Here is a 12,519-nt window from a genome sequence, read left to right on the forward strand (position 1 = left end):
TTTTATCAAATAATTGTATTTTGTTCATAACAAATTTTTGTTCTAGGATTTTTTTGTGTATGCTTGCATTTTTCACTAAAATTAAAAACTGAAAGTTTATTATATGAAATATGAATTATCATAAAAATATGAAGTAATATAAAAAAGGTGAAGAAAATAGAATTGGTCGATTCTTGAAAAAAATCTTTTTATTACATGAATCCATTTAATATATTTACTTTAAATTACATCATATTGAAGGATTTTTTGTTTGTCGATGTGTTATCATAAGGTCTATACTTATTTTAAACATGCCCTCCAACTTATGAGTCGTTTTCAGTTTCTTAAAATCGATTTTTTCAACATCCACAATATTGGTTTGTTAAAAACTTTTTTTCACAGCAGACCAAACCTAAATCAGACGGTATATATACGTTTTTATATTTTCATTATAAGAATACTCCACAATAGAGACAAATTGCAAAATGGCATTTCCATTCCCTGAAGGACTGTCGAGTCAGTAACACTCTTCAAAATGAAATAATAGAATAAAAATCTTATTTGTGAATAAACAAAAATGTTAAAACGGTATATAAATCTGCGGGGTAAAATTTGATTTTTTAAATATAAACATTATCAATTTAAATTAATCAGTACTATTCGGTGTACAATGGTTTTGGTTAAGTACCTCCTATCAGAAGAATAGTTGATAAAAATATTCAATCGCACATTGTTAGGTTACCACCTTGCGGTTCAATTTTGGTTTGATAAGTCATGATTTTTTTTCATCAACAATTTAGCCTGATTACAGAGCCAGCCAAAGTCCTTTTCGCAAAGTCAAATTAATATAATACATTAAGATGGTCAAATAACAATTGTGCGAAATGCTGTTATGGTCCAGGTAATTATATTGTATACCGGGGAAAGTAATGCCATAAAATTAAATTTTTCGTGTACAACATTGCAGAAATTGTAAAAAACTGAATGGATGCAAGCGCGATGATGATTTCATTAGAATTACATCGTTGTGGCTCCATTCAAATCAGCTGTCGCAATTAGGAAGGTGACTAAAAAAAATGAACTTTATGGAAGCACTGCTCGAAAAGTGCCGTTATTAATACAGGGAGAACAACTCCGTCGCATCTAGTTCACTAAAACTCATTGCGAATGGAAAATATAATAAATGTAAAAAATTCGCGTATAGTACGTTACGGACAGATGAAAACACGGTAAATTTAGTTGAAGTGATGTTAAATGTTGGGTAAGGGGTCCAAAAAATGCGGCGTTTTCAAATATACTGCAAAAACTGTTCTTCTAGTACGGTGTGGGTCTTCTGTATTGGACTTTATTTACTCAATGAAGTTATGCCCCCTTTTGCAGAATGGACTAAAGTTGGAGTTTCAACAAGACAACGGACCTAAACATACGTAGATCTTTGGTTCATAATAAAATAGACGTTTAAAATTACCTTTCGCAATTTTATTACTTGCTTCCAATAGAGAAGTTATGAAGAATCGTCAAACAAAAGATTGGAAGCGCTAGGTTGAAAAACAAGGAAGAATTGTGGAGAACTATTTGTGCGGCCATAGTGGACTCAATGCCAAAAAGGTGGCAGGCTGTGTTAAGGGGTTAAGGGTAGTCAGAGGCACGAAAAAATGAGAATATTCAGTATTTTTGTTTTGTTATTAAATCGTGTTATTTTACAAAAGTAGTAATATGGCATTATTATAGAATGTGTTGACTTGAAGTCATAAATTTCCAAAAAAAAAAAAAAATTATTTCCAAAGTTATAGTTCTTTGTTTTCACCCAGGTCCATAAAAAGGCACTTGCGGTGACAACTATAAGTCCTTGGAGATTCATCTAAAATCAATCGGACAAAAAAAAAAGTTTTATAAATACAGCRCACGCTCGATAATCTGACCTAATTAAAACCAAGGCAGTTCACATTATCGAAAGTGTTTACATTATGGAATGCTCCAAAAGAATAGGATAGTACGTATTTATATATTGGAATTCACATTTTATTCATGTTTAATTACATATACATTTTTACGTAACACATATTATACCAAATCTAGGTTTTATTTGAAAAAATCAGTCATCCTTTTCTGTATCTTCTGTGTTTCTAAAAGTTGGAGCACAGCTTTCCCTCTTAGACGTCTTAGTACATTTACATCATTTGGATCGACGTCTTCATGACCAGCBCWCCTTATCGCCTTGTTGAARATTTCAACTGCTTCAGTCCGCTTAATTTTCTCCTCTACCTCCGATACGCTGCCTTCATCGGAATCGTCTTCTTCTTCATGCTCGTCGTTTGCATTTTTATCTTTAATATCTTCGTTTCATTCATGAACGCCTGGTAGCGTTAATTCAGCCTGAAATGGTTAATAAGAAAATCATTTTCAATAACCTGCATATCTTTGTGCGATTCTGCGAAAACGAACAAACCTCAACTGTTAAGGAGATCGACGGTATTGCTCATCAAGGCGCGAAGTTCAGCTCCCCATTTTTCTTTTAAAACTGCAAGCGGAACAATATCTTCGGGATCGTCATCATCTGCTAAATCATCTAAAATTTAAAATATTTTTCCAGCAATTAATTTTAATTTTAATTCATCGAATCGAGTAAATTGGAGTTCGTAGCTGCTATTGAGGCTAAAAGGCTGTTTCTGTAATGCAACTTTGTGATMTTTATGGCATTTTGATCCATTGGTTGGATGAAGGGAGTAACGTTCGGTGGCATAAACATTGCTAAAATTTGTCCATCCTCCGTTGCCAGCTGAGCTTCATTTGGGTGAGAAGGAGCGTTGTCGATTAGGAGTAGAGCTTGGCAAACCTTTCTCCTTTAAAAATGACGTTACCTAAAAAACAAAACTTGTTTTTTGCTTTGATTCCACAAATTGTTGATTTAGCAACATTATATTTCTTTGCTAAGAACGTCATAGATGAGCCTCTTTTTAAAGAATCGAGAATATCAGCTTTTTGCTTCAATGTTAAAAACGTGTGTTTTTTTAGAATTCATTTTTAACAGAAACTCTAAAACGAAACACTTCACGCGAATACAAAATTGCAACTGAAGTATTCTACGCATTACATGCAATACAAATGAAAGTCTTATTCTACAATTAGGGGATTCCCCAAATTCAGAATTACCTGAGAACTGTGTTCATATTATAGAGTAGTATGCATAAAAATGTCTCTTCACATTATGGGGTGTTCGAACTATAGAGTGTTCACATTAGCGAGCGTGCGCTGTAGATAATCCTGGGCCTGATCGAAAATTTTTTTTTTCAAAAATTAACAAAATGGCTACCTCAAGAAACTTTTGTCTAAATTTTTGGGAAAAAATCAACAGTTAATTTGTCTTAAAAAATCGAAATTTTTGAAAAAATAAAAATCCTTCGATCAGGCCCGAATTTATTATGTATTTACAAGCTATATAAAGTTTATTAAAACGTACTAAGCGGTTTTCGAGTTACAGTTGTCACCAGTTCAAAAAACTTAGTTTTGGGAAAACGCGTTCAATGTTTCACACTAGCGCTTTGAAGTTCCCGAGCTGAGCTCTCTTTGTTATTTGGCGAATAACTCAAAAACTAATTATCGGATCAACGTGAAATTTTCAGCGAATATTTTTAAGATATTACACTTAACAAAAATGCAAAAAAACAAAAAATTAAAATTCTGACTACCCCTAACCCCTTAAAAAACAATGGCTAATTAATAAAATATTGAACAGGCTCACAATTGTGCCTTCCGTTTTAATCATTTCAATGTGATTCAGAATAACATTTAAGTGTTGATTTTTTTTACTATAAAGTATTTTTGATTTTATTTTTTTGCAAAAATTAAACTTACTGAATGAGGAAACAATAATATTTACTTTTCGAAATTTTAGCTGGTTGAGATACAACTTTTTTATGGGTTTTTTTTAGCATGAACTGTTTTAAACTCAGCAAATCTGCAACAGAGACGTTTGATATGATCAAGAAGGTTTACCCAGATGTTGCTTTAAAAAGAAATGGTGTGTTTTGGTGGCACCAGGCTTTTTTGGAGGGCTGGGAAGAGGTTGATGATGAATGAGCAAATCCAAAATGAAAACCATGCTCTTTCTCTTTTTGGACGTCAAAGGATTCGTCCATCATTAATTTGTTCACCCTGGATAAACCGTCAACGCCAAGTTTTACGTGGAAGTCCTCAAGAGACTTAAACGAAGGGTCAAGAATCACATCGTCTTTCTTGTGAACAACTACCTACCCAAGGTCGTCATCCCAATGCTTTTTATTTTTGTTTAATTGCCTGAAAAGGCCGATGAAAGGCAAGCATTTTGGGATGACAGACGGATCCAAGCAGGATACACCTCGGCTCTCAAGGCGTCTTCCAAGCGAAGCCGGGTCCTCCACTTGGTCCTTCCAACGGTGTGGAGGTMTTACTCTTTCTCTGCTTCCCCCGGCAGGTACTACGTCGAATACTTTCAGAACTGCTTCAGAGTGTTTTCGTCCATGACCTAGCCAGCGTAGCCGCTGTCTTTTAATTCGCTGAACTATGTCAATGTCGTCATATACTTCGTACAGCTCATCGTTACATCGAATGCGATATTCGCTGTGTACAATGCGCAAAGGACCATAAATCTTTCGCAGAACCTTTTTCTTGAAAACTGACAACGTCGACTCATCGGTTGTCGTCATCGTCCAAGCCACTGCACCATATAGCAGGACGGTAATAATGAGTGACTTATAGAGTTTGACTTTTGTTCGTCGAGAGAGGACTTTACTACTCAATTGCCTACTCAGTCCGAAGTAGCACCTGTTGGCAAGAGTAATCCGCGTTGGATTTCCAGGCAGTTGAAAGAAAGTTTTTAAAGAATTCCAACGATTAGACAAAACCCGTATAGGGGATTGGCCTCTTTGTATTTGGGCCCGTGATCYCCGCGTCTATTCCTTCTGTTGTTTTCGTTCCGTCTGTGTTCCATGCCTGTGAGTGTGGCTTTATTTCTTCATTTATTTTCAATTGATCCCATGATATCTTTATTCCTAGAGATATGCTGAATTTAATGTTAGAACTTATGGTTTTCGGTATTTCGTCTTTATTAAAGTTGGATAGAGTAATTGTTTCCCTTATTTCTTTCGTTTTTGTTTTTGATTTTTTGATGTAACGATTTTTTCCTTTCCCGGTTCCATCTTACTCTATTATTAGTAGAGCTTCTAGAACCTATATGGGGCATGTCTTCATTTCGCCCACTAGTCTTTGTAGTTTCGGCAGTACCGTACGATATAAAGGTCGTTCTATAGTGTTTACGAAACATAGTTGCATCTCTCGCATTAAATAGATTAGTTTTGGCAGTAACTATGTCGATGCAATTTAAGAATTTAGTTTTGATTGTTAAACTTTAGGAGTCAACATTTGCACACCCTTACAAAATAAGTATATCATGAAGCACGATCAAATTAAAAATTTTTTTTATTGTTAATAATTACTTTGTAACTTTCTAATTTACAGCAGATTGAATCTTGCGTGCGGATAACAGTGCAAATCCCAAAGGATGCGGCTCAACGATTACGGCAGATGGCAGCGGAGGGCAATCCAGCCCTCCATGCTCTCGGTATTATGTCTGTGCAGTTGGACGGCGATTCTGTGATATCCATAAAATTACCCGGACAGGAGATAAATTTAAAGGCTATAGGTATGTTGTAATTATTTCAATTAAAGAAGCCTTTGGAAAATATCTTTAAATGTTGTTTAGATAATGACGAAGAAGTTTTATCGAGCGGCACGAGTGAGGCGATGGGCGATTTTACACAACTGTTGGATACTGGGGGGAGTGCGATCCGGTGTCTTAGTGATCAGTTAACAAGTGGAACATTTTTGCAATCACAAGTGCAATGTCACATCCCTGTACAAAACACCAATAAACAAGAACTTCCGTCATCTCAATTGCAGCAATATCAGCTGGTGCAGGACAGACGTAATATGCTGCTTGGAGGGCCAAGTACAAGCAATGCCGCGCAAGTTATTTTTCAAAAACAACAACATCAAACCCCAAACCTGCAGCGGCAGTTAATTCAAGGTCAACCACTATTTAAACCGCCAAATACAGTTTGTCCTATGGATGGAAAAGTCCCGGTACCACCAATACCTTCAAATTTAAATAGCGGGTCAAATAGTAGGGATTATCCATTCGTTAGTATGAGGCAAGCTCGTGTTTTACAAGGTCGAGAAAATGCACTGAATAGTGGTCTAGTAAATTCTAATCAAGCATTTTCAACAAGTGGTTCACAATCTTTACAAGCGCCGCAAAATGGACAAATGGAACTTACAAGTGGTTTGGTATCGTGTCCCAATGTACCATTAAAAGGTTTAAAAAATTCTCCCAATGTAGATCTTTTGCCTTCAACTTCTGTTTTAGCTGGTAATAAATTACAGTTTTTGCAACCTCCACCGCCCCCATACCCAGGTATGGGGACAGTAACATCAAACGTTATAAACAAACCTGTCTCTCAAGTAAACAAAACAGTTCAAAACTATTTACAAAAAGGCATGGGAGGGCCACCAGTTGGATCTTTTTCAGTAATTAATTCTACTACGCCAAATAATAATAACATTGCAATTTCCTCACCCCTGCTTGTGAATTTATTACAAAATGATGGGAATACGACGTCAAATCAAGTAAAATTGTCATCACAAACTTCCTTGACTCAACAGCAATCATCACCGTTACAATCCACGAGTCCGCAACAGTTAAATCAAAGCCAACGTCAACAGCAGTTATTAAGTTCACCAATGCAAACGCAATCAACACCTAACGACATAGCACTAGACCACAGACAAGTTCAACAACAACAAACACAATTGTTATCTTCGGAAAATATTTTGATGGGGACATCTTCATCAATGGGGGTGTCTTTATCTTCCGGCGTAAATACGAGTATGCGGAACTTACATCAACAACAACAGGAGCAAATTATGACAAATCCTGGAAGCAATGTATTTGGTCAGCACCAATTTCAATCTAATTTTCAGCCGCAGCATATTACATCTCAACAAACCCATTTTTTGCGCCAACAGCGCCAGCAACAGTTGCAGGGAGCTGTTGTTTCGATTCCAGGTACGCCTTCGCAACGCCTAATGCAACAACAACAATCGTTCCAGCAATCTCAAATAATAAATAATAATCAGGCATCTCTGCAAAATGGTGTTGGTGGAATAATGTTAACTAATCTGCACCATCAGCAATCGCCAAATGTTCGGCAAGTTCGTCCTGTAGGTATAATGACAGGACACGTAGCTGTGCAGCAAAAATCGCAGCAAGCACTTCACTTTCTTTCTTCCGGTAATATGTCGCCTGCGGCGTCGCATTCACCTGCCTCTAGCCACCATTCGATGCATAGTCCATTAATGGGCTCACATCAACAGCAAATATTGTCGCCTTCTACAACACCAGTGCAATCTCCACACTCTCATACGCCACATGCACATAAGCATATTGGTCAACAGCAATCGCAACAGTTACAACTGCAGCAGCAACATAATCAATTACAACAGCAGACAGCAATGATTTTACCCCCAGCAGTATCGCCGTTATCTAACAGTGTTAATCTTCACCACAACTCACAAGTACCTTTAGAATCGTCTTTATCCAGAGCGAGATCCAGTACTGGTAGCAGTGCCTCTTTGACAAGTACAATACCTGCACCACCTGATTATAATCAGACGGCTAACGCGACAACAGGCTGGCCTGTGAATAACAAAATGATGGATTCAGAAACCAAAAGTAGTTTCCAGGAGTTTGCTCGTTACCAAATGCAATACAACTTACAGCAGCAACAAATGAATACCAATCACCAATCGCAGCCAAATAAAGAAAATTCGCAAAAACAGCAATTTAGCAATCATTCATCGAGTCCCGTAGGAGATACAATTGGAAGAATGGTGGCAGTACCTTCGATAGATAATGTTGCATCCAATGTATTATCAGATCCTTTAATAACTCTGTCCGATTTTGAAGCTCTAACAACAAATGATCTTGACGCTTTGCTACCAACATTAAACTGTGATTTGGATTCAACTCTTAGTTTGGATGATAAAAATGAATTGGAATCACTTTTGCAAGATGCAAAAGATCTCGATTTGGACCTAATTGAAGAAAATTTATCTGCTGTAGGCGTAGATATTGATGAAACAGCAGCTGCGGCATCTTCGCTTTTAGATGCAGAAGCCAGACATTTGCCACCAAATGTGACACTTGGCGTTAATCCAATACACTTTGAACAAAATGGGCAAATACCGCAAACAATACAAAACGATGACACCATACTGGTCACTAAACAAAATAAGTTGCAAGTGCATCTAAATAATCAATCACGGGATCAGGTTATGCAAAACCGATATAAGCCGGAAGATAACATGTTTATGTTAAATAATCAAACTAATCAGAAACTGCAGTTAACTCAAGATATATTATCTAATTCTATACAATCAGCGCAACATTCAAATTTTCAAGAGGAGTCTGCCCTTCATCGAAGTAAAAGAAGCGGAGGCACAGAGAATTCATCTACTCAGAAACAATTTCTAATTAATCCTCTGACCGGTGAAATGGAACCAATGCAGAGTGATGATAGCGAAACAGAGGCAGAACAGGAAACTCAGCAAACTAATTCTATGTCGAAAAATCAGAGTGTAGTGTCCTCAGTAATCGAAAGTTTTAGTTGTAATCAATCTGTCGAAGGTTTATCCAATTCTCTGTTTATGGAGGATGATTCAAATTCATGTGGAACCTCTGTGTCCAAACTTTCAATCAGTGARCAAATTAACGGAATTATTCCTGGAGTAGGAAGTGATACAGAACGCGCACGTGATTCGTTACTTTTAAACAAATCGAATCGAAGCGTTAAATGTACTAAACGAGATGACACTCATGTGCTTAAAAAATCAATTACTTCTCTTAATAATATTACTGAATTTTGTACAATTAAATCACCGAATGCATTCTTTACCCCTGGAACGACATCGGCTACTAGTGGTCTTAAAAAAAAATCAAAGTCAACAACGCTACGTGAAAAACAACAAAATAACTTAAAGGAGAAAAAGCAAGATGCAAACACCATTTCTGGAGTGACAAAACCTAAAAGGACAAAAACAAATGCCAAGTCGAAGACGTCTGCTGCATTGTCATGTACGAATACAATACCTTCTACGTTATCGGAATCTACATCTATATTGGCAACTCAACGGACATCAGAAAGCTTGAATAATAATGAGAAAATAAAATTACGCTTAAAATTGGAAAAGAAGGAACCGGTATCTCCTGCTTATAAAGTAGATATTTCTTTTGTAGCTTCACCAAAACTTCCTGCATTGGAAACGCCAGTCTCGAGCAAATTAAACGTACCAACTCAAAGTAATAATAGTATTCTACTTAACAAGAATATAAACCAAAATACCACAGTTTTATCGGTTTCTACACAACAGCCACAGAATCTGCTAGAGAATTCTTCTGTTGTACAAAACCAATCGATTTCTTTCACAAATTTTACGCCACCGCAAATAGCGGTAAATGTTAGTCCGAATTGTTCAATTGATGAACCGCGAGTACCCCCATTACATATCAGCCTAAGGGGTGGGAAAAATTCAATTGTGATTAAAAGTAGTCGAAAAGATCGTAAGAAACCACAGAGTTTGCCAAATACGGCTTCAGTTGTATCGAGTGGAGATGCTGAAGATGTTGATTCTAAACATATACCTAATAAACAGTCGCAAATGCAGTCACCGCAAATGCCAGATCTGTGTACAGAGATTAGGACTCAAGAGAAAACACAACATTTGTACATTTCCCAAAACCCTACATCATCAGTCTTTAACTGTAGTGGAAACGGTAACAATTCCGTGACAATAATGACATCAGCACGTTTGCCGACATTGCCGATTTCCAGTGATGATCTTTCATTATCAGCAACGTCAATGACAGCGACGTCACTGACAACATCTTCCTTCTCGGGTAACAAAAATGGGCTCACAATAAGTGCAATTAAATCGCTTGATACAAAGAGCGGCAGTAGCTTAAATGACAATAAAAATATAATAATTGGTTCGACTAATGTAGGTACATTAACGTTTCCACCACAATTGATGCATCAATCACAATATCAAAAGCATACGTCCCATAAACTGTCACAAACTTGTAAAGATCCATCAAGCTTATCTGGTAGCATAATTAATACATTATCCAAAAATAATATATTGGCTTGTTCCAGTGATAATTCTGTAAATGTTTCAAATCGTGTGATGAATACAATGAATTTGAAGACACCAGCCACAATTACACCTATTGGTATGGGTGGAGGCAAACCACTGACAAAAAATCACAAACCACCGTCTTACATAACAGCTGTTCAGCAACTTCAACTTCAAAAGCATCAACAAAAGCAATTGCAGAAGCAAACGAAATTTGGTACTCTTAATGAAAGTCAATCACCACAGGAAACAATTGTCGCAGTAGCGACTTTGTTGCCAAGTGCAACAACCCTAAAACGAGTTACAATACCAAAATCGTCGGTTGAACAAGATGATTTAGTTGCTAAATCGGAAAGTTTTACTTCTACAGATGAAAGCCTTGTGAATACAGAAATTAAAATGTCTTCTTCGAATTTACCAACAACATTGGCGAATGCAGTTGTCGGGTTTAAGAACCAATCGCATGAAGCTGTACAAAATGAATCCGTTTCAATTCCTGTAAGCAATGGAACCGTAAGTGTAAATAACGTTGGTATATCAGGTAATCAAGGAAATGTAGTTGGTACTTCACCACCTGCTCTTATTAATGTAATGCTCCGTAACTCGCCGGCAAGTAACGGAAGTGGTACCCCTGGTCATGGTAATGGAAGTGGAACAGGCGAAGACAGTGGTATTGAGTCTATGGATGCGTTATCAGAAAAAAGTCCTCATCAACAATTGTCTAGCAGCCCAACTCAACAGCAGATAAATAGTGGTAGTACAAGCAACGAAAAGACAGCAGCAACACCTAATGACGTAAAAAAGTCCTTGAAAAGCAGCGATATAACAAAAGAAAAAGTAGATCGTACCAAAAATATAAATGAGGAAAATAAGCTCGAATCAAACCCACAAAGAAAAGATAATTTGTTGGATTATACAGATGACGAAATTGAAAAGGCTTTGGCCAGAATGGAAGGATTTAATGAAGATTATTTGGCAGTTGGCCGAAATGCATCAACTATTGTTAGCACAGTTAAACAATCGCCTAAATCAGCTGCAAACACAAAAAACGCCATCTCTCCTTCCAAAGTCGAAGACACTATAAAAGGAGCGTTGTTAGAACATATGGCCGAAACTTCAACAGAAAATACTGAAAATAAATTAGCGGGACGAATAATTGAATCCATTACCGCCAAAGATAAGAACACTTCTCAATATACAGATGGAAATATTGTATTAGATAATAATTATAAATCTGAAATAGGTCTAGAAAAACCAATTTGTTCTAGAAAACTTGATATCAAGGCTACTGAAAACTTGACAACAGATGAAGGAGGCAGGATAATATTTGAAGCTAAAAAACAAGGGGATGCATCAAATATTCATTCACAATGTTCGGACTCTACTTACCCTCCTATAGCTATTGAAATTCCAACGCACAGCGAAACGGAATGTAATCGAATTCGCACTCGTGCTAGTAGTCGATTAGAAAGTCCCTTGGATATAAATAAATCAAGTCCAACATCGAGTGAATCAAATGCAAACTCTTGTATGACTACTAACAATAAACAACTGAATACAACGCGAGCGTCTTCAATCGGTAGTGTCAGCCCACAATTAAGCRTTACATTTTCTGGTAGTGAAACTCAGCTTGGTGTAGGAAATAAGCGAAAGCGTCAAGAATCTGATACTAGTGCTAATAACGCTCATCTAAATGAATGTACTGAACAAAAGCGTTTACGGACAAGCAGTATAAGTAGCGCTACGAGCAATGTTGTTGATGATGATAATGTTAGAAATATGAATGATTTATCTTCAGCAAATGATGCGCAGGATGCCTCAAAAATCAGCTGTAGCAGAAAATGTGAGGAATCTTCCGACTCTGATGAACCATTGATCGAAGTGGCTGAAAAAGTAAGAAATTCAAAGTCTGGCAATGTTGCCGACTTTAACACTAGTGAAGGACCTATTCAGGCAACTCTGGTAAATTTAGCATCAGGGAAAATGGAGTTTTGCAATACATCCAGCTTGGAGAAAAATACACGTAATAGTCGAACAATAATACATCCAAGTAGTAAGTAATTTTCAAGATTTTTTAAATTTAAAATATATATTAATCATTTAATGGTTGTTTGTATGTCACCATTCATAAGTACATAGTAAGAAGGTACAGTTGACATTAAATAAATATAGTTTAAAAAAACTAAAAAACACGSTTTTAAAGCATATCAAAYTAAAAAGTGAAAAATAATTCTTTGTATAAACTAACAATAATAATGAAGGAAAAATTCTTGGATTATTGTGAAAATAGCGTGGAATGCTCGATGTATGAAA

General features: G+C 36.5%; 1 protein-coding gene across 2 annotated transcripts in view; it reads left to right on the forward strand.

Annotated features, from left to right (window-relative positions):
• The window catches only part of LOC108977023 (probable serine/threonine-protein kinase DDB_G0282963), a 64,602-nt gene that overhangs the window by 18,426 nt on the left and 33,657 nt on the right, over positions 1-12,519 (forward strand). The window contains exons 2-3 of one of the 2 annotated variants that reach the window (XM_018946515.1): positions 5,476-5,659; positions 5,720-12,259. In XM_018946515.1, coding sequence (XP_018802060.1) covers positions 5,476-5,659; positions 5,720-12,259 — 6,724 coding nt within the window. The remainder of the gene's footprint in view (positions 1-5,475; positions 5,660-5,719; positions 12,260-12,519) is intronic. The other variant, XM_018946516.1, reaches the window with a different exon arrangement.

This window comes from Bactrocera latifrons, unplaced genomic scaffold (assembly GCF_001853355.1).
Source record: "Bactrocera latifrons isolate USDA-ARS-PBARC rearing strain unplaced genomic scaffold, ASM185335v1 scaffold_824, whole genome shotgun sequence".
Taxonomy (NCBI): domain Eukaryota; kingdom Metazoa; phylum Arthropoda; class Insecta; order Diptera; family Tephritidae; genus Bactrocera; species Bactrocera latifrons.